This window comes from Mauremys mutica, chromosome 1 (genome assembly GCF_020497125.1).
Source record: "Mauremys mutica isolate MM-2020 ecotype Southern chromosome 1, ASM2049712v1, whole genome shotgun sequence".
NCBI lineage: Eukaryota > Metazoa > Chordata > Testudines > Geoemydidae > Mauremys > Mauremys mutica.
This window is the reverse complement of record NC_059072.1, coordinates 156,094,118-156,117,400: the sequence shown is the minus strand read 5'-3', so window position 1 is coordinate 156,117,400 and position 23,283 is coordinate 156,094,118. Positions and strand designations below refer to the sequence as shown.

Here is a 23,283-nt window from a genome sequence, read left to right as displayed (position 1 = left end):
CTGATTCTCTTAATGCTAGCCAACTCATGATGTGCACAGTCAATATGTTGATTTTTTTTCCAGTTGCCAAATGCTTCAGACAGATAAGTAAGATTTCACTTTAAAGCAACATGTATCCTCTGCCAAGTCACATGCTTTAGTCTTTAAATAAATCTTTATGGTCGAAGGACGAACTAAAGAAACACATCCAAGGGACATCTTCATTAAGTAGCTAAGCAGCTTAAGACAGGAAGTAGACATTTTTATTCTCCTCCATTGGATATAGTAACTAGGGCGCTTGACAGAAGATTATTAAATCTGTCTGTGCAATTTTTTTTAAATTTTATGTCAAGAAGCATATGGCAGATATCATTAAGCGTTGCATAGTGGAAATAATTTTCCACCAATACAATTACACTTTGCCTTATGTTTCTGTTAATATAAAATTTCCATTTGTGTCAGAAAATTAGTAAAATTAATACTTTATATTTGTGTAAAATATTTTGTCTATATGTTTCATTTTTACACAATTAAAACAGTCTTATTGACAGACACAGTTATGAAATTTTAAAGTTTGGTAACAAAACAATTTGGATGTAAACTTTCAGGGTTTATAATCTAGTCATGAATTTTGAAAAATGTAAATTGTCGTGTACTATTAATTTATGACAACTATATGTTTATCAATATGTCCTACACTAAGTCACCCAGTCATGTTCTCATTGGAATCAGTGGGAATTTTGCCACTGACTTCGGTGGAAGAAAGATTGGACTCTAAATTATTAAAACTTAAATAAATCTCTATGTTCTACTTTTGTCCCTGAAATACTGTTTATCTCATTTTACAAATATCTAACTCCATCAGGTTCAGTTCTCAACTATGCCAAGCGTAAAGATGATGTAAACTTGCCACAGCTGATGAGAGCAGCTCCTGGTCTGGCTGGGGCCACAGCAGCCCCTGCATAACTTTGCTGCTCTCTTAACCATGCTTCAACCAGACACTGCAGCAACTTCACAGGAGGGGGACTGTGGGTAGCTTTGTGCCACCTGAGGATTCCTTTGTGTCAGGCAGAATCTTTTGCTATTCCTTTAGGGCAACATTCCAGCTGTTTTGTGCAGCTTATAATTGAGCCCATCTTGTATAAATACCTAATGAAAATAACAATCTATTTTAGACCATTCATAAAAACCTCAGCTGCTTTCTCACCATCCATCCCACACCCTTTACTTTTCTGGATTATTATTTTCCTTGTTATATCTTCTGACCAGAGGGTAAACATCTGCTGAAATTTCTTCACCTTGGCTGTTCTAGATGCTGGTTATAATATCACATCCTTTCACTTTAGACTGTTTTTTTTTTCTCTTTTTCCTCTGCCTGCTGCTGATGCTGGTGTACTGGCATGTTCCAAAGACAACTTTTGCATGCGTGGCCTGTCTAACTTTTATCCAGATTTAACGAAACGGATCCGTACTTCCTATCAGAGTAAGTTCTATAAAGGTTAGGCAAACAGCTTTATCACAATCAGAATATGCCTGACTGAAACCCATATGTTTGTGCTCCGTAATGTGTTTTTTTAAACACATTCAGCATGCATGCAAATTTTTTAAATTTTATTTTACAAGAAATGTAAACTTTGTTGAGTGCTGACAATTGTTTTCATTACACCAACATTTCAGGTCTGTTTCTTCTGCTAGTGAAGTCAATGACAAAACTCTCATTGACTTACCATGGGGTTGGGCCTTAAGATGGATTATTCAGCAATGTTAACTTCCTGATGATCACTAACATCCATTGTTTTTGTGTTAATTTTAACGTGTATCTACTTGCGTGAAGCATCTCTTATTTTGAGATGGTCCTGCCCCAGTGTAGTTGTAAATAAAATAAGTATTGTACTGTTTTAGAACACCAGTGTGGTCTATAGAACTAAGCTATGGCGCAGGAGCCAGGAATACAAAGTTCTGAGCCTGGCTCTGTACTTGGCTTACTGTGTGGCTCTGGACAAATGAGCCTCTCTCTCGGAGCCTTGGTTTCCACATGTGTAAAATAAATATTATAATACTTATGTATCTCAAAGGAGGGTTGTGAGGATTAATTAGTTAATATTTGTAATATGCTTTCAAGATATAAAGTAGAGTATAAATTCTAATTACAGTTTTATACACAGTGTATGATGCACTGGGCTATAATTCATTTTGCAAAAATGACTTATGAGGCCCTACTGTGTGCCTCGTAAGGTACATCTGCTTTTCAAGCTGGAGGTGTAATTTCTAGTTCTGATCAAGTTAGCATGCTAAAAATAGAACGTAGCTGCCACCGTGCGAGCGTCAGGAGGTGCTAGCCACCCTGAGTACATACTTAGCGTCTTGGACAGGTACATACTCAGGGCAGCTGCTTGCATCGCCATGGCTACACTCTGTTTTTAGCTCTCTGGCTCAATCACAACTGGCATGGATATGTTTTCCCTGGAGCTGGAAGTTGCACCTTCCAGTTCAAAGTGTGAACATACCCTTAATGAACTGGTCTCCAGGATGCCTCTTGCTCAAGTCTTGTTAAACCAGCTTTCATAGAAGAATTGGATAGGCCAATTAAGCTAAGTACTCAATGAGGGCAAGATAACTAATGGGGAACAGTGGCTTGATAGCCCACTGCGAAGTATTTGTACATAATGCTATTAAAATGGGGTTCTGTGCTTACACTAGATGATCTGTTCCCTTTCTCCATGCTGATTGCTCTTCACCTGCTGTCCACACAATTCCAGTCTACAATATTTAGCCCATCCATAACAATGGATTTTGTACTGAAAGTGGGTAAAATGTTTGAAGCTTTTAAAAATGTGAACCATTTGTTCACTAAATATGAGACCACTCATAAATCTGGTAACTTGTTTAAAGGAATGTGATTTGTGAGAGGAATAACACCTATGACATAAAAAGAACAGGAGTACTTGTGGCAACTTAGAGACTAACAAATTACTCTGAAACCTATGACATAGAATGTTTTAAAACATAATTGCCCAATTCCTGCTAATTTTACTTCATCTATAACTGTAAGATGGAGAAACAAGCTGCTACTGCAATTTTTTCAAAGTATGTATTGTCTGCTTTCCAGCTTCAATACCTAAATCAGAAAAGACCTCCCTAAAATCTCCCTAGACTTGTCCTAACTAAAAGCATAGGCACCTAATCCTTGCACTTTGACTGGTCACTCGGGTATCTGGCTGAAAGCTCCCTCCATCATCTGCCTTCTCCGTTTCCTCAGGAATTTTATTTTGTTCATTATTTAACATTTGTATTGCTGTATGTGTTGTACAAACATCATAAATGACAATCCCTGACCCAAAATTGCTTGCAGCCTAAAACATTAAAAAGCACATCTTCTCAAAGATGGAGGGAGAGAAGGGTTTTTTTCATTCTACTTGAACTCAAAATTTGCTGAATAATTTCTTCTCAAGTTTTCCAAAAATTTCAGCTTTGGGCAGAGATTGAGCCTAGGAAATTTCTATGTGAAAATTAAAAATTTCAGAAAAAGTTTTCAGCAACTGAAATCAGGACCTTAGTTTGGAATAGAAATACAACCTTGATTGTAGTGGTCACTGCTATTCCTTCTGTAATGTAATTTTAGTGTCTATTCTCCTGAGATTTCCTGAAGAAAAGTGGTTCAGAGAGGGGTGACAAGGAAGACTAAGTGCAAAGACAAATTCTCATAGCAAGAGACTTTACATTTTTTTTAACTGTTTACTTTAAAAAGGAGGCAAAAAGAGAGGGGACATGATAATATATATGTAAAAGATAATGAATGGTATAGAAAAAGCAGGTCTGGAGTTATGTTTTTATCTTACAACAGAAGAACAAGGAGATACTCAATAAAACTGAAAGGTAGTAAATTCAAAACTGATAAAAGGAAATACTTTTTCAATCAGTATATAATTAGACTGTGGAACTCATTGCCACATGATGTAATGAGGTCAAGAATTTACTAGGATTCAAAGAGCATTTGGATCATTGTATCAGAGTTATAATACTTTATGCAAAAAGGAATTTGGAAGCAAAAAAATTTCATGCTTCAATACTTAAACCAGTCGCTAACCAGTGAAAATTAGAATAAGACCTTCATGCAGAGCAAATTAACCCACAGCTGTCTACTGTAGGATTTTTTGCATCTTCTTCTGAAGCATCTGGTGCTGGTAATTGTCAGAGACAAGATTCTGGACTGGATGGACCACGGGTCTGATCCATTATGGCAATTCCTATGTTTCTGTATTGTAGAGCACCATATTTGTTGTAGTAGGCTGGCACAATGGGGATAAAGATAAGGGAATTGATACAATCTAATTGTATTTGCTTTTTAGGTTTTTCAGAATGGTAACATATATTAATGTGTTTTGGTTCCTTTATTTTTAGTGGCTGTGTATTGTTTACACTGACACTGACTTTCTCATAAAATGTGTTATACTCAGTAACAAAATCTCATGTTGATATGTGTAGAAGGGTTCGGCCGGGTTCGGCCCTCTCCATTCTGCAAACCCAGGCCCTAGTTCAGGGCTGGGCAGTCTAGAGTCTTTGGCTCAAGCCCTTAGGCAGGGTCTGAGCAAACAGTTTTACCACAGGCCCTAGCCCTGGGTCCGGGCGGGGCAGTAGAGAGTCTATGGCTCAGGCCCTTATGCAGGTGCTGAGCAAACAAATGAGTTCAGGAGGCCTAGGCCCTGGCTCCGAGCGGCCGGGGAGAGGGGGAGACTGCCACCCACACATTGGGTGGCGGGGGGGAACGCAGGACCTCTCACTCCATTGCATCCCAACCCAGGGCCCTAACAGCAGCAGACAGCCTGCTGCTGTGTCAGTGGGGATCCTGGCCGCAACGCACTGACTTCAGCTCTGGATGTGCTGCAGCCAGACTAGGGTCGGCTGCCCCCGGGCTACTTCCTACCTCCCCCTCTAGAGGTACCTGCGTCTGGACGGGGTCCTCCATGGAATCAAGCACCATGGGCTTCTCAGGGTACCCGGCGAGCGGTAGGCTTGGCAGCTCCTCTGGGTAGCTTGCCTCAGGCAGGTTTAACAGCTTCTCCGGGGTCTGGTTGGCATCAGGCCTCGGCTGGTCTGGCCAGTCCTCAGGTAAATCGCAGACTGCAGGAGTCTCCCCACCGGGAGCTGGGCCACAGGCGTCTGGCTTCTCCAGCAGCCAGGGCTCTAGTGAGCTCTGGGGTTGGGCTTTTGTACTTCCTGTCCTGTGCCCTGACATCTGGGGTTGGGCGCAAGCTCCAGTGGCTCCGCCCACTTTGGCATCTGGAGGGGCTCATCCCTCTCCGGGGCGGCAGGGAATCAGACCACCTCGCTACAATATGTCACCAGCTGTACAAGATTTAGAAAACTTACCATAAACACAAGTGAATCACAATAGAATCAGCAAAGAGTTCTGTGGCACCTTATAGACTAACAAACGTATTGGAGTATGAGCTTTCCTGGGTGAATACCCACTTCATTGGATGCATTCACCCACGAAAGCTCATGCTCCAATACGTTTGTTAGTCTATAAGGTGCCACAAAACTCTTAGTCTGGATCTGTAATAGCGGCAAACACTGCTACCCCTCTGATACTTGTCACAATAGAATGATATTCTTATTTTAACAGTTGCAAATATTGTTATTGTCAAAGGGCTTTTATGGGAGTTTTTACTTTTACTTATGTAAAGCCTGTTGGAGTAGATGTAAACCATTCTCTGAATTATGTCTCTTAAAGGCCTTTAATAAATCTGATGTTACTAAGCAACTACAAGCGTTGTATGTTAGTGTCACAGAAACAGGGCTAACTGCATCTCTGTCCCCTTCCTGGTTTCTCTGAGCTCACATCCTCATATGTTTGGCCTCATGCTTTTACATCTCTTTTGGCAGAATTTTGCAAATCTCCCACTCTTAGGCCTGGTCTATGCTGAGGGGGGGGGATTGATCTAAGTTGTGCAACTTCAGCTACATGAATAACGTAGCTGAAGTCTACGTACTTAGATCTACTTACCACGGTGTCTTCACTACGGTGAGTCGACTGCTGCCACTTCCCCGTCGACTCTGCCTGCGCCTGTCGCCAAGCTGGAGTACGGGAGTTGAGGGGAGAGCGCTTGGGGATCGATTTATCGCGTCTAGACTAGACTAGACACGATAAATTGATCCCCGCTGGATCTATCGCTGCCATACTCTTAGATAGGGCCCTGGGCTGCAGTACCCTGTATATCAGGGGTCGGCAACCTTTCAGAAGTGGTGTGCCGAGTCTTCATTTATTCACTCTAATTTAAGGTTTCGCATGCCAGTAATACATTTTAACATTTATAGAAGGTCTCTTTCTACAAGTCTATAATATATAACTAACCTATTATTGTATGTAAAGTAAATAAGGTTTTTCAAATGTTTAAGAAGCTTCATTTAAAATTAAATTAAAATGCAGAGTCCCCCGGACTGCTGGCCAGGACCTGGGCAGTGTGAGTGCCACTGAAAATGAGCTTGAGTGCCGCCTTCGGCACGCGTGCCTTAGGTTGCCTACCCCTGCTGTATATCCACCAACTTTACCCTGCAGGTCTGTCTGCATTCAAGCACCTGCAGTTCTTTCTTTTGAGAACTATGATCCGTGATACGTAATGACCAAACAGCCTCCTTAAAAACCAAAGCATTGCTTATTTTGTTGTAAGAACAAAGCTTTTTGAGAAAAAGGATTTTGAAGCAAGAAACATTCTAAGCAATTGTCTATATTAGCTAGAATCCTGTGATGGAGACATGAGCAGGCCTAGCTTCTCCTGATACCCGCTGTGTTTGTGGGCCTTGAACCTTCAGGTCAAAATCAGTCCTCAGCAGGAGACAGAGGCAAACTCATCAAAGCTAATAGTTCTAGCATTGTCTCTTAACCACTGTTAAGTGTTTACTAAGGTGGCTATCTTAAGCCATTCTTTTCCTTCCTGCCTGTATTCCCATACAGCCCTCTAATAAATTAACCTAATAGATTCATACAGCAAACATCCCAATAATCAGGCCAATGTACAATATTCATAAATTATCTAAAAGCAGCTCCACATCTGTCACAGTTAGATATTGTTCAAGAACATTGACTAGTGCCGTAGCTTATTAAATTGCAAAAATATCTTTGATTTGAAGTTAACTGGCGCTGCAGGTGTTCAGCACTTCTGAAAATCCAACCAATTTTATTTAGGAATGTAATTATGGATGTAGGACCCCAGCTTCAGCCACTCAGGTTTGAAAATGTTGGCCATAATTCTTATGAAAATGACCAAGTCAGGCATGAACACATATTCATAACCGGTATCTGATTCTGAGCCTGCAGTTTTGCAGCTCCAAGGGGGTGCAAACAATACAGGTTATAGGTTTCATATAAAATCAGATGCCTACGTTTGATCATACTTCCATAATTTATTGCACCCAGAGTTGATTGAAAGTGAAAAATTAGAGGCAGTGCTCAGGTTCTTTGATCCTAAACACTAAGATCTTGATAGTGACATTCCCCTGTGCAAGAGTTGAACACAATTGTAGTCTTAGCATTACTAGGCTGATTTAGTTTGGATTTTTTTAAAATTCTCCCTTCATTGTTCTAGCACGGGAATAACTCCACCAGTGGTAGCAGCTCTGGAAGACAAGGCACTGTATTTTTGACTCAGTGTCTTTCCCTGTTCAGAGCAGATCTAGATTATATGGTAGTAAAAATACCAGCAGCCAGCCCATGCTGGCATTCCCACTGTTAGCACCAGCAGGGCCACACCAGTGATACAGATATGGTGGGAAATTTTACAGCAAATCTTGAGTGTAGACAGCTTTCTATAGACTAGGGCCTCAGATGGGGAGAGTCCATAGCTCTGGGCAAATGGGAGTGAATGCTGTGTTGCAAAAGGCATTGTGCCTGTTTGAAGCACAATGCCCCAGAGGTCCCAATGGGAAGTCGTAACACTGCATTGTCCTCACTGCAGTGTGTGGCTTACTGTCACAACTAAATCCCTAAACAGTGTCCATGTATGTTTAAAACAAATGTATAAACTATCTTGCATCATAAACATTTACTGTTACTTTCAAATAGCATTACCATCATCTTTACATCTAATTCTCAAAATTAACCATCATGTGTGAATAAATCTAAAGAACCTGATATTTAAATGATTGGGCTGGTTTTTGTTTTGTCACCGCTACTCAATTTCCTCTTCTTTCTGTGTCACTATTTCTTTCCCACCTGAGTGTTTTTTTCTCTTTCCTCAGAAGTTGAAAATATGCAGAATTATTTTTGTATCAATTTTACAAGGCTGAGTAGGGTTGAGTCATACCGCAACCATTTAACTTTCAAGCTTTATTTACATGATCTCGTTTATGATGTGAAGTCAGCCAAGAAAATTGACGTGCACCCTGTTAGATTTTAACTTAACTTTTTAACTCAATTTTTTTCAGGCCTGACTGAACTCACTGACAGTCCAGTTTCCCTGGAGCTAGAGCGTTGCAAGTCTCCCACTTCAGGTAAAGGTGATTGGCATCTCTTCCTGCTGTCTGTATGAGCCATTCATGTCATTCATCTCTGTGTTTCATTAATCCCTAGGAAGTGAAGTACATAGTCATTTACATTTATAAACAGCAGATTTTGTTTCGAGGGAAGAGCTTGCTACATATCAAGGCATGATGCTAAGAAAGTACATTTAAATTAAAGAAAAGGTAAATTGAGGATGGTGTATGGTAGGGGAATGACGGGTAAATCATTTGAACTGACATTTTCTTGAAGCACAATATTCCTGTATTTCACATTGACTCTCTCAATTTTTTTGTTAGAGAATAATTCTTCAGATCATTAGAGCGGGCTTTCTAACTGGCCTTTTTAAGTGATGTTTTCAAAATAGGGTGACTCTGTTCTTTAATTATATAATAATTTGAAATGTTGACAGAACAAGGAGTAATGGTCTCAAGTTGCAGTGGGGGAGGTTTAGGTTGGATATTAGGAAAAACTTTTTCACTAGGAGGGTGGTGAAGCACTGGAATGGGTTACCTAGGGAGGTGGTGGAATCTCCTTCCTTAGAGGTTTTTAAGGTCAGGCTTGACAAAGCCCTGGCTGGGATGCTTTAATTGGGGATTGGTCCTGCTTTGAGCAGGGGGTTGGACTAGATGACTTCCTGAGGTCCCTTCCAACCCTGATATTCTATGATTCTATGATGTGGAGATGGTAAATGTTAACTCTTGGAAGTAGCTGATGTCTAAAGACCTTCTACAATTATGTTATGGAAACATAATATCAAAGAAAACTCAATCACACCAGCCTCCATCTCTGCAAACCATAGGTTGTCTACCAATTTGCTCCTGAGGGTAAAAGGATGAATTCAAACTGGAACAGGTTCAGAGATGGGCTACTAGGATGATCCGAGGAATGGAAAACCTGTCTTATGAAAGGAGACTCAAAGAGCTTGGCTTGTTTAGCCTAATCAAAAGAAGGTTGAGGGGGAATATGATTGCTCTTTATAAATATATCAGAAGGATAAATATTAGAGAGGGAGAGGAATTATTTAAGCTTAGTACCAATGTGGACACAAGAACAAATGGGTATAAACCGGACACTAGGAAGTTTAGACTTGAAATTAGATGAAGGTTTCTAACCATTAGAGGAGTGAAGTTCTAGAACAGCCTTCCAAGGGGAGTAATGGGGGTAAAAGACATATCTGGCTTTAAGACTAAGCTTGATAAGTTCATGGAGGGGATGGTATGATGGGATAGCCTAATTTTGGCAATTGATCTTTGATTATCAGCAGGTAAGTATGCCCAGTGGTCTGTGATGGGATGTTAGATGGGGTGGGATCTGAGTTATTACAGATAATTCTTTCCTGGGTGCTGGCTGGTGAGTCTTGCCCACATGCTCAGGGTTTAACTGATCGCCATATTTGGGGTCGGGAAGGAATTTTCCTCCAGGGCAGATTGGCAGAGGCCCTGGAGGTTTTTCACCTTCCTCTGCAGCATGGGGCACGGGTCACTTGCTGGAGGATTCTCTTCAGCTTGAGGTCTTCAAACCACAATTTGAGGACTTCAGTAACTCAGACATAGGTTAGAGGTTTGTTATTGAAGTGGATGGGTGAGATTCTGTGGCCTGCATTGTGCAGGAGGTCAGACTAGATGATCATAATGGTCTCTTCTGACCTTAAAGTCTATGAGTCTATAATCCTGGCCTCATAGAAATTAGTGGCAAAACTGGCCCGGGGGTGGAAGTGTCACAGTTCAGAGCAATTTCCCCTCAGTGGTTCAGCAAGGGCACTCATTTTCAGCTTCCTGCTCCCCAGCCATTGCCTTTCTGGGTGGAGTCCTGCATCTCTCTCCCTTTTGACTGGGATATTGCCAGGCTGCTCCATTTCCTGCTTTCCATGTGTCTTTCCTAGCATAGACATGTTGCCCAATAACACCTGCATGCTTGCTTTCAGAGACAATTAGCAGGTGCAACTGGTACAGTTATAAATACCACACAGTTCTTTCTATACAAGCCTATTTTAGTCTTTAGGTAAAAGCATTACAGAGAAAATGGTAAAAATAAGAAAAGGACCCACACACATGCTAATAAATTTACCAGAGTTAACCCCAATCCTAACATGGATTCTAGCAGGCTCAGTCCTTCCGACCCTGCCCTAAGGATTGGGGCCCTCCCTGGATCAGGGCTCCTGGCCTTGAGCCAGTTTAAAACCAGGCTATTTATCCAAAACCTCTTTCTATGTCTGAGAGTCCCTAGAGAATCCAGTTTGAACTAGTCTATACGTACCTTTCCAAGGGGGTGGCTTCTCTGGAGATGTTACAACCTATGTGAATTTGCCTAAGCACCCTCTGCTTTTCTCCTGTTTATCCTTCCCATGGAAATATGAACAATTCCACAGTAACGCATACACAATTGCATTTTTAATTCAGTGAACTCCAAAGACATTGACACTAATTCAATAAGGTTTAACTTAATTCAGTAAAATTCATTCAGGATATTGCTGTAAATTGTCAGTCTGTCAAGCAAGTTCAGCTCTTTCCCTAGGAACTTCCTTCCTAATTGTCTAGTCAGTGTTGCTCTGTCCCAGCATGGGCTCACTGTCTTAAAGGAGCATTGCCTAGCACTGTCTTCTAGTAGCTGGTCCTTTATATTTGGTGGAGAGAAGCAGCTACAGCCCTAAGGTGGCCATTTTGCCTCTGGTGCTGCAAACAGCAACTCCTTTCCATCCATTCGGTAAGTATTTTTAGCTACTATCCTATTTTCCCTTTCTCTTATTCATGAGGAGGTAAACATCCACAAACATGCTCTTCAAATCTTCAGCCTTTGGCTCCCATATTTTATTAAACTTGAAAGGGACATGGTCACTCCAAATCTGGCCAGGCAATTAGTATGTTACAAAACCTAAGACCAATATAAATGTTTCAATGACATTTTAAAAACTGCAACAGAATTAGTTGGTTTTAAAAAAGAAACAGGCGCTGTAGTATTTTTAACCTAAGCTTTGCAGATCTGAAAACATGAAAGTGAAACTGGATAGAACAGTATTGCCAGCCCCAAGAATTAAAAATCATGAGTTAGGCCTCTCAAATTAGTGAAATTGGCTTAAAAATAACAAATTTGGGATTCTTTTTATTTACCTTCTGGTTTTTGAGCCAGTAGGGTTTGCGTTTTCAAACTTTTTAACTGAGGGCTAGAAATTTAATTTCTCTTTTCAATATAAGCTGAGATTCTCACGTAGTCCCCAACCTTGCAAATCCTTATGCATGTGCTTAACTCTTGTAGGGGTGAGGTGCCATTGGAACTACTCATGGTAGTAAAGTTAAGTGCATATTTTTCTAATATTCTCTGAAACTATCTGCTTTAGATCAGTTGATTTCCAGTTATTTTGCACTGGAGCTTACATTTGTTCTGCTGTTTGTCTTTTTGGGAAGCAGTTTTATGTGTGTTACCTATCTTAGTTCTTCTAAGCACACCAATATTTATTGTATAAATATTGTATAAATATTGAAATGTAAAACTTAGTCACCAGCTGAAATTTTATTGGCAGTGGCTGTCATTCAAAAACACCTCTGGTTTAAAATAAAATGTTTTTTTCATATGAGCCTATTTAATATGTCAGAAAGGGTAATGGATTTGCAAAATGCAAAGATGGTTCTGCTTCAGCATATCAGCTGCAATAGGGGGCAAGTCCGGGGCCGCTCACAGTTGGAGTAACTAAACTATGAAAATGGGATTTCCAGGGAACTTCTGAGTGGAAATCTGCAAGAACCACTGAGTAGCTTAATGTAGCCTCAGGGCTTCAGTAACCCTTGTAGCTATTGGTCCTTGCTTTTCTTGAAGAGATGACTGGTGAATCTGCATTGTTATGGATTCACTATCCACAATCCCGCTAATCCCTTTGATCCCCACAGTGTTCATTTGTTGTGGCACACAAGGAGCCCATGGAACTAAGCTCCATGGCAGTCTCTGCACAGTCCTCTGATGTCCATCCTCTCTACTTGTGCAAGCAAACCACCATCCACTCCACAGAAGAGGCAGTAGGACTTGGTCCTCCGCAAATACATCAGAATCAGAAAATAGATTCAGAGGTCCAGAGTCACTTTCACTGATGCAAGAGGGTGCAAATTTCTCTCCTTGGGCACACTGGGCGACGCCCAGTTTCACCTCCAGAACAGAGCATGTGGCTGGATTCTGTCAGGAATCCAGGGACCTTTCAGTTGCAGTCAGGCCTTCATAAGAACTTTACATATGGGGGCTGCTTGAATAAATCATCACAAAACCTGCCCTGCCCTGCCCCACTCCTGGTTTGATCCTATCCAGTGCTTTGGCTGCATTGGCTAACTCCAGGTTCCCCTGAAAAATGGTATTTGCAGAATCAAACCCTGCTCCTTGTGGGTTTTGTACTTCTTCCCCTTGGTACTGATAGTTTAAATATAGTTTAACCCAGGAACACTCAAGAATTCCATACAATTATCTGTTTATACTCTTATTTTTCCACCATCGTTTGTCATTTGAGTTGAGTCACTGATGACTCTACTTGTAGAGCCCGTGCTGTGAATATTAGAACCCTGAGTTAATGAGGCAGCTCTGATGGAATACTCCTTATTTTATACATGATGACAGTGTCCTAGTTACAGTACAAATCCAACCTGTTCCAGCAGGCAATTATTTAAACTCCTCCCAGGGGTTATCTTTTTACTTAGCCCTGTTGTATGATTTTAGAGGCCACAGGGATGCAGTGAATAAAACTAGAAAATCAAAAGGCCATGCTGAATCCCCTTTGGACTTAGAACATGGAATTACATGGCTTGAGGGAAAGATTTCTCAAACTCAGTGTGCCACGTACTGTTTTTTGAGTAAGGGAAAAAAATTCCAGCCCACACTTTGATGGGGTTTGGCAGGAGAGATGGAGAACAGTCTTTTTGCTGGTATGCCCGTGGAATTTGATTAGCATTTAAATTCTAGTGCTGGATTCATAATACTATAGATATATGGGAAATGAACTTTAACAAAACAATTTGGAAAATTCTATTTGTATGTGGATACCTGGGTTGTGGCAGATTGCACAAAAAGTCTTCTTTTAATGGAAACATGAATTAGGAAAAATTGCAGAATGTAAACAGTTCTCTTTTTAAATGTGTCTCTCATGATGACAGTATGGTTTACCATACAGTGACATTTGATTGATTTATTGCCTGTTTAAAAATATCAGACAGTGGAAAGAAATATGTTGATTGATGTTTTGAGCTCACTCTTTGTGGGTGTTATTATGATGCCTTATTTTAACTCAGGAGTGCAAGATTCATTCTTTGAATGAAGAAAGCCAAATTACATTTTTATTTATCATCTGTGATTTGGAGTTCAAAAGTTAAGTCTGTATACTACCTTCACTCTACCATTGGAACTGAGTGTTCAGTATCACTGTGAAAAACCAGGCCATAAACTCTGAGGCTTCACATGAAACTTTTATTCCATGAATAAAGTAAACAGGGCTCTGCAAAAGCCCATAAATAACACACTTTAGGATCAGTGCCTTATTTAGGAAACTTACTATTTTTCACCATATCTCATTAAGGAAAATTGATTCAGGAACTTTTAGGAACAGATATTTCTGTCCCTTGTTTATTTGGCTATTTGTACACTAAGTTATAGCAATTAGACATGCAATTGAGAGCACATACTGTGAGCACAAAAAATCTGTCCTTTACGTATAGGCTTAAAAGGATTAGATTTTTATTGGTAATGTTGGTAAACATCGATTTCACTGTAAACACACACACACACACTGACAAAAAACATTTCAGTAGATAATTGAAATTTACAGATAGGCAAAGTAAGAAAAATGCTGCTTGAGAACTTAAAGTTCAATTTAAGGATATTTACTTTGTATATTTTGACATGTGATGTTGACAATTTGTGTTTCAGAGGTTATAAAGTTATAACTTTTTGAATCTCAGTATCTACGATAATTAAATAATTATTGTCTGACCCTCCATATTCTGAATCCCATAATTTTCCACCAATGTAAACATTTAAATCAATAAAAATCAAATAAAATGCTTAAAAATAAGCATCAGTATTATCCAACAAACTTGCAATAAATTAAAAATCAAATTCTGCCAGGCCTATTTAAGTGTCATCATTAGGTGTGTGTAGGAGCAGAGAAACTGGTGCCTCGCACAGCAGAAATTAAAGAAAATCTGTGGGTTCAGCTAGCCTCACCCCGCTATACCTGCAGCCATGCCAGCCTGGGATTTGTCTCAAATTAAAAATATAATTCTTGTGGCAGAGACCAAGCAAGGAAACTATCAGAGCAAAAAATAAATATTTTAAAACATTTGAGCACATGAAACAAATACATAGAATACGCAATAACCCCAGGACTAGAGAGAGAGAGAGAAGCCTCCTGCCTGGTGACCTGGCTTAACTCCGAGACTTTAAGAACATAATTTTCATTATAGATATACATACTCCTTAAATATTATCCATCCATACATTTTGCAATGATTGTGATGCCCAGTGGGCTACTGCATTCAGTAGAGACCTCACATGTCACCCTTTGGCAAATTAATATGCATATACCTTATGCAGGGGTTCCCTGTAAAACTCTATGCACCCACTGTTTGCTCCACCACATATCTGTACAAGCTCTGAGCCGGCCAACACACTACAATTAAGAGTAGCCACAGCAACATGAGCGGCTAGCTTCCCCAAGTATGTGCCTTGCATATCAGATGGGTATATACTTGGGGCAGCTAGGCCCTTGTGCCACCACAGCTACACTCTATTTTTAGCACACTGGCTCAATAAGAGCTAGCATGGGAATATCTCCTTGAGCTGGTAATTATACTTGCAGCTTGAAGTGTACACATAACTGAAGTCTGGTCTTCTTCTCTTTCCTCAAGACCAAAGCAGGCGATACCAATGCTGGTGCTTATCCCTGTTCTTACACAGGGCTGTGCAGAGGGCTCTTCATTCTCTCTCTTCCCTTGGGATCTGAAGGAAAGAGTATACGATGGCAGCCCAAAAACAGGAAGGGTTTTTGAAAGGGATATATATGTGAACACACTTATCAGCACTCCATATAGTCTCTCTGCAAGCAAAGATTGTTGAGGACCAATTAGCTAAGCACTGGGTATGCTGCTGAGCAAATCAACAGAATCTACTCCCAGTGTGTTTCTGAGTCAATACATAAGTAGCAGTGTTCAGGTTATTTATCCAAATGTGAATATTACTAATATTTGTGATATTCATAATACTTGATTCTGATTGCTTCCCCACAGCCCTGTTCTGCTTGTCCTGCATTTGACTGATGCAGTGTTTAAAATTAAACCACCAAATAAATTGATTTAAGAAATCCTTTGAATTGATACAACCTGACTTTGAGACTTTAGCATAGAATATAAGACCATCCAAACTATGAAAATAAATAATGTTGTGTAAATAATACACAACGCTATGTAAATAAATAATGCAAGACAATAGCTGTGAAGGAAAACATTTCTCCTTTTGAAAAGTGTGAAGCAAAGCTATACTGTAGAATGAGACAGATATCAAATAATTGAACCATATCACATGGTGTAGGGAGTAATTTCTTTATTAGAATGACTGAATATGTTTTAATATAACCCAGATACACACAGTTTTTTAAAGCTTTTTGTTGACAGTCTAGGACTTGAGAATTCTAAAAGGAAAAGGAAGATGCTTGGTGTGCACCTTTCATTTTAAGTCAGTGCCACAGCTATTTCATGACAAGGCCAGTGTCTAAACTCTGTGGACAAACAAGAGAGTTGAGATTGTGTGTGGGGGAGGTGAGCTCTTTATTGTTGAGAATCCTGGCAGATTTCCCCACTTTCAGCATGAGAGAAAGGTGAATTAATTACTTCTGGTAGTTATTTTCTGAGGGTTTAGTACCTCGCTTAAATCCACAATTACCCTGTCACCTCAACTTGAGACCTGAAAACTGCCTTGACCTGGTTTCTTCTAGCCCAGGTCATTTGGAACCGTTAGTCAGGAAGAAACTGACAATTAAAGAATGTACCAGAATATGTATACCTGCCCCTCTTTCTGTCATGGTAAGATTTTTACAGCACTCCTCAAAAATGTGGCCCAAGAATGTGACTTGGTACAACTAGATACTAGGTCAGACTCTGCTCTTAGTTACCCTGTGCAGCCTCCGATAAAAACAGAGGGAAATGGCATATGAGAGCAGGGAGGCTAAGGTGCAGTGGTCAGAAAGGAAAACAACATGAGAGAGAAAAGGAAAGAAGGAGAGAGGAGGAGGGCAGATGCAGATATTTGATCAGTCTGTCCGTTTTTATAGAATTACATCTTTAAAATTATTCCAGCTGTTTTCCCCCCTGACTGAAGGGTATGCAGAGTGGAAACATTCTGGCTGTGGCTTCCTGCCTATTAGCTAGAGTCAGGGTATATGAACAATGTATTCCCATTTGCCAGGGGAGTGCAAGTGAATTGAATAACAAGAGGTTGACTTGGCATCTGGAAGTAGGCAATGGTGTGGTGGGTGAGTGAGTGAGGCCAGCCAACTTGATTATTGCCACCAAGAGCTACCAGGTATGTGAATTCTTCACCCTGAATCAGAATCTAACTTGAGTGACCAGGTGACCAGGGAATAGCTGAACCTGCGAATGTCACAACCTCCTTTGTAATTTGTTCTTACAGAGACTAATTGAGATGGGTTCAGTTTAACTGTTTGAGGGATTTTTGTTTGTTTTTTAGTTAGGCCAAACTCTTCAAACTTGGGTGCATAGAGTTAGGCTCCTAAATCCATAATTAGGCACTTGAATAAAAGTAGCCTAATTTTCAAAGTTGCTGAGCACCTGCAACTCTGCAGCTCCCATTAAATTCAGTGAGGTTCGTGGATTTTCAGCTTTTCTGAAAACCAGGCCATTTTTGTTCAGGTTTCCAGCTACATATTTAGGGAACAAACTCTGGGCTATAGTGGTGCGATAATGGATTTCTTGATTCAATGGCAATTCCAAAAAGTAAAGGGAAAAAATGTGTTCCATGTTGAACTGAAAACAGATTTTTTTTTTAAAATTGGTGAATCAAAAAGTAAAAAAAAAAATGAATTTGGGTCAAATGAAATGTGTCATTCAACTAGAAATGAAACACTTGTTTTGATTTCAAGCATTTTTTTTACATTTTTTATATTTTAAAATAAATGTATAAGAAATTTTTAAACAAAAAGTTGTTTCAAACAAACGTTGAAACATTTAATTTAAAAAATGTTAAAACAAAACATGTCAACTTTTTTGAGGGAGGTTAGACACACAATTCTGTGAAACCTTCACAAATTTGCAAAACATTTAAGTGTCACTGAATTTGCATTTTTCTCTGAAAAAAAGATTTACCAAAATTTTTCACCCAGCTCTATGCTGGGCACCAAAATTTGAAGATTTTAGAGCTAGTGTTTAAAAAGTCACATTAGTGAATTTGGGTAAAGTGTCAGATTGGCTACGGGACATAATCACATACTTATCAGCTCAGCCTCTTTAATCAAAATTTACATGGACTTGAAAGGCAACTGCAGGATGAGGCTTTAAATAATGTAATAAAATAAGATCTCAAAATTTGCTGATTAATATTTAATTGTTCATTTTTATTACCAGGCAATATAGGTCTGATTTGAACATAGAAAAGAGTGGCATGCATTTCTGAAAACAAAAATGAATTATGAAATTAAAATAAAAGTCCTGCATTGGAAAAACAATCTTCTAAGTACTCAATAAATGACTTCCTAAGGCATTTTGTCCAAATCCGGAATCCCTTTGACTGCTATAAGGCATGCTACATTTGAATTCCTCTGTGGTGCTCATGGCTTAAAATGTTGTTTGTGTTGAAGTGATATTGAAGGAAAAGTTTATGAACAGAAGCAAAATGAGAGATTCTTAATTGCAACGTTTTTCAGGTAATCTCTCATTAAAGTACACATAATTACGTTTTCAGCAAATTAAATAAACTCAATATACTGTTTTGATTTCTAGAAAATATTTCTATGCAATCTGTACCCTCATCTATAATATGAACAGTAATGTGTGCTGCCTCCATCATATATGCAATAAGCCCTCTCCTTTACAGTTGATGTCTTAAGGTATGATGTCATCAGAACCCGTTGACTCAGTAGCACCCTCTTATTAAATTGATTTCCAGTTATTAAAATACTTTTATGCAGTGCTACATCACCAGGCCTTTGCAATATTTTCCTTAATCTCATTTGCTTTTTTGGTATGCCAGTCATGGTAAGGTAAGATATTGCAATACACAACAAAGACTTTGTAAAGGACCATTCACTTCTTTGCAGCTTTAGCACTGGCTTTTCGAGTACTTCTGTCTTCAGATTAATTTATTTTGCTGAATGATGCTAGGCAAACACCATTTCTGAACACATTTGAACACCATTTCAGCCTTTCTACGCTGATACAAAATGTGCAACATGATTTTAACCAGAAGATGGCATGTTGTTCTCCCTCGTTCCTTTTTCTTTCTTAATTATTAACAACTGCCTTTCTCCTTTTTCTGTTGTTTCAGTTAAAGGATCAAGAAAGTTAAGTCTGCCAACAGATCTTAAGACTGATCTTGGTACGGTAGGCGAAAGCCGACAGTTTTAAGTTTCCTTACATTCATTTGGCAAAACATTTTTACCAACTGATCCATAAGGTAGCACGATAACCTTTGAAGGCTTTGTTTGAAAAGGCTTTCTTAAAAACCACCTATTAACCCATACAGTTCTGTTGGCAGCATTCAACATTTTGCTTGTTTAACACTCATTTTTCATGTGATTACATTTTGCAAATCATTGCACACTTGAGTGTGTAATTTTTTATAATGAAATGACTTCAGACTTTTGGAAAAAATTGAACCATTCTGATTGGTTGTCAACGATGCTTATCTGTGTCTGTAACAATGCATGCACTAGTGTATTCTCCGAATTGTATGTATATATTCCATTACATAACAGTGATGAGACACTTAGGCTTATGTATTTTATAGTGTCTGTTGCACTTCTCAGGTGTCAGGTCAGGTTTCGGCCATTTTTGTCTCAGAACACCACTTGAAACATACTATAATAAGCTCTTAAATGCACTGCTTGTTGTGTCTTATCCTTCAATTATGTTCTTTAATTATTTTAGTGAAGTGGAACAGTAAATGAGGGCGAAACTTGAGCCCAAGGAGCCTAAAACCAACATTTAAAAGAGGGCAGATAAACTGTAAATAATTGGGTCAGATCACAGGAGGGGAGGGATGGGATAGCTTAGTGGTTTGACCATTGGCTTGCTAAACCCAGGGTTGTGAGTTCAATCCTTGAGGAGGTCATTTAGGGAATTGGGGCAAAAATCTGTCTGGGGATTGGTCTTGCTTTGAGTAGGGTGTTAGACTAGATGACCTCCCAAGGCCCTCTCCAATTCTATGATCTCTGCACCATCTTAGACACATATATAGGGCCTTACCAAATTTTCAGCCATGAAAAACACATCATGGGCCATGAAATCTGGTCATTTGTATTCTTTTTACCCTATACTATACTGATTTCCTGGGGGAGACCAGTATTTCTCAGATTGGGGGTCCTGCCCAAAAGGGAGCTGAAGGGGGTGTGTCACAAGGTTATTTTAGCAGGGGTTGCAGTATTGCAGCCATTACTTCTGTGCTGCCTTCAGAGCTGGGCGGCCAGAGAGCGGCAGGCACCCAGCTCTGAAGGCAGTATCCACCACCAGCAGCGCAGAAGTAAGGGTGGCCATACCGTACCATACCACCCTTACTTCTGCGCTACTGCCTTCAGAATTGGGCAGCCAGAGAGTGGCAGCTGCTGACTGAGGGCCCAGCTCTGCAGGCAGCAGCGCAGAAGTAAGGGAGGCAATACCATCCCATACCATTCTTACTTCTGCGCTGCTGCTGGCAGCGGCTCTGCCTTCAGAGCTGGTCTCCTGGCCAGCAGCCGCTGCTCTCCAGCTGCCTAGTTCTGAAGGCAGCACTGCCGCCAGCAGCAGCTCAGAAGTAAGGGCAGCAGTACTGCAACCCTCCCCCCCCCCCCAAATAACCTTGCAACCCCTCAACAACTCCTTTTTGGGTCAGGACCCCTACAATTACAACACTGTGACATTTCAGATTTAAATAGCTGAAATCATGAAATTTTAAAAATCCTATGACTGTGAAATTGACCAAAATGGACAGTGAATTTGGTAGGGCCCTACACATACATGAAGGGAGCCCTCAGGCATAGATGTCCCTCTTCCATGCTTACAGTGGGCTTAGCATGGCACCATCCCCTTGCCTCTCTCCCTCTTCTGGGGTTTGCTCTGGAGAATGGGAGGAGTCAGGGTGAGCCAAGTTTATTTGGTTGACAAGGCTCACACAAAGGATTTTTACAAAAAATGTCTTCTATTATAAAAACTCTCAGTCATGAGGAGTCTATTTGGCTCTCAAACTGTAGTAGTGATATCTATATCTATATATTTTTTTAAAAGCAAAGAAGAATGACTCTAGCAATTGCTTTCCTGTAACACTAACTTCTGTCCCTAGTAAAATAATGTTGATGTCACTTGATAGTGACTCCTGAAATCTGAATTGAAAAATTAATTTAAATTGGCTTGAATAAAAACACTATCATATGGACTGAAAACTGGATGACAGAGCATAGACAAACGGTAATGTATGTGATAATGTCTGGAATTGAGAAGATGTGTCTGTTGGGTAGAATAGGAATCAGTACTAAAACCGTCTTATTAAATATGTTTATCAGTGATCTAGGAAAGGGAATAAAAAGGATATTGATTAAATATGCCATTGATACTAAATTGTGTGCAGCTGTGAACACCAGTGAAGCCAGAGAAATCATACAAACTGATCTAAAGAGGTAGAAAATAATAGGGTAGAAATAATAATAAAATGTGATTCATTTTAGAAAATGAACCTAGTATATCTAGGGAAAATTAATCCAATAGTTCAAATTTTAGGGGTCACTATTAAATGTATTACTAAAATTCAAAAAAACATCTAAAAGCCAAAAGGGATATATAGAGAAAATGGACGGACGGGAGTGTCACTGTGGAAGTATACATGAAAATAAATGCGAGCATGTAGGGACAAAATCAGGAAAGCCAAGGCAAATAATGAGTTACAGCTGGCAAGGAATGTTAGAAATAGCAGGCATGGTTCTTCAAATATGTCAGACAAAAAAAAGAAAAGAAAAAACAAGGACGGTGTGGGTCTGCTGCTCAGTGGAGAAGGTGAGCTGGTAAAGGAAGATGATAGGAAGGCAGAGCTACTCGATGCCTACTTTGTTTCAGCATGTGGCCTGTCAACTAGCGAAGTTACCGTTATTCTGCCTGTTGTTCCAATATTGTCTAGATGTGTGCACAGTTCTTCTTACATTATTTTACTAGGTATGGAAGGTAGTTTTATAGGACAGTAATTGCCAGGATCACTCTTCTTTCCTTTGTTTGAATATCAGTGCTACAGTTTCTTAACTTCCAAGTTTTCTAGTGTCTCCCCCTAAGTGATTTTTTTCAAACATAATTGTCAGGAATTCAGTAAATTTATTAGCTAATTCTCTTCACACCTTAGGATGCATGTAATCTTTATTAATAGCTATAGTTACTCTGTATTTCCTTACCTACTCTTCATTAATAATTATTAATAGCTTTCTAAGTTCCTCAACCTTTTATAATGACAGGACTATATTTTTTTCTCACCTCCCCCATTGAGGAACAGCCATGCATCTGTTTACCTGCGCATGTCTCCTGGTGAGAGACATTTGAGTGGGCAAAGTGATACGGTGCCAAAAAAGGTCAATATAGTTTTGGACATCAAGCACAGATGCCTCATATCATGGATCAGAGAGCTAATAACTACCCTTCCTTACAGCTGTCTTGCAACCACATGTAGAATATTAAATTCTGTTGTTGGCTTTACCAGGAAAATGTTAACAAATTGGAGAAAACGTAGTGAATAACAACATAAAAGATTAGGGGGTGGGGAAAACTGATGGCAAGATTGAAAGAGATAAATAAATTCAGCTTGGCTCAGTGACCACTAAGGATGTGGGAGACATGATAATGATCTAAAAATATACCTTATGATGTGATGTTCTGGAACCTCCCTTGCTTGGAACATTTAAAACTAGGCTGGAGAGAAAAATGTATTTAGAGCTAGACCCACAAAGGGATTCAGGTGTCTGTCATTTTAGGCTCCTAAATCCAAAATATGGCTATCAATACAGTAACTCCTAACTTAAAGTCATCCCAGTTAACATTGTTTCGTTTTTACATTGCTGATCAATTAGAAAACATGCTCCTTTAAATTTGCACAATGCTCCCTTATAACGTTGTTTGGAAGCCGCCTGCTTTGTCCACTGCTTGCAGAAAGAGCAGCCTATTGGAGCTAGCTGGTGGGGGCTTGGAACCAGGGTGGGCCAGCAGCCCCCTGTCAGCTCCCCGCTCCTCTAAATTCCCTGTGCAGCAGCCGCCCAGCAGGCTATCAACTGCTGGCAGTTTAGCTGTCCCTCCCCCCACTGCCATGTGGTGCTCCTGCCCTCTGCCTTGGAGCTGCTCCCCAGAGCCTCCTGTTTGCTGTGCAGGGGGTGGGAGGCGATGCTAATGTCAGAGTATCCCCCTTCCCCTGCTCCTGTACCCCATTTCCACAGAGCAGAGGGGACATGATAATACGGAAGGAGCTTGGTGCTGCCTTGTAGAGTGTGAGGCTACATTAACAACATGTTAACCCTTGAGGGCTCAGCCGAGTGCTAGTTCATCATTTAACAATAAGGCATTCCCTGGGAAATATCCCTCCCCCTTCCACCCACTTGACTTCACCAC

The 23,283-nt window shown here is 40.0% G+C and overlaps 1 protein-coding gene across 11 annotated transcripts in view; it reads left to right on the top strand.

Annotated features, from left to right (window-relative positions):
• The window catches only part of STXBP5L (syntaxin binding protein 5L), a 421,232-nt gene that overhangs the window by 328,511 nt on the left and 69,438 nt on the right, over window positions 1-23,283 (top strand). For 4 of the 11 annotated variants that reach the window (XM_045001065.1, XM_045001061.1, XM_045001060.1 and 1 more), the window contains exons 19-21: window positions 1,391-1,462; window positions 8,404-8,469; window positions 19,001-19,051. In XM_045001065.1, coding sequence (XP_044857000.1) covers window positions 1,391-1,462; window positions 8,404-8,469; window positions 19,001-19,051 — 189 coding nt within the window. Of the gene's footprint in view, window positions 1-1,390; window positions 1,463-8,403; window positions 8,476-19,000; window positions 19,052-23,283 lie in introns of all 11 variants that reach the window. The other 7 variants (XM_045001068.1, XM_045001063.1, XM_045001069.1 and 4 more) reach the window with 5 other exon arrangements.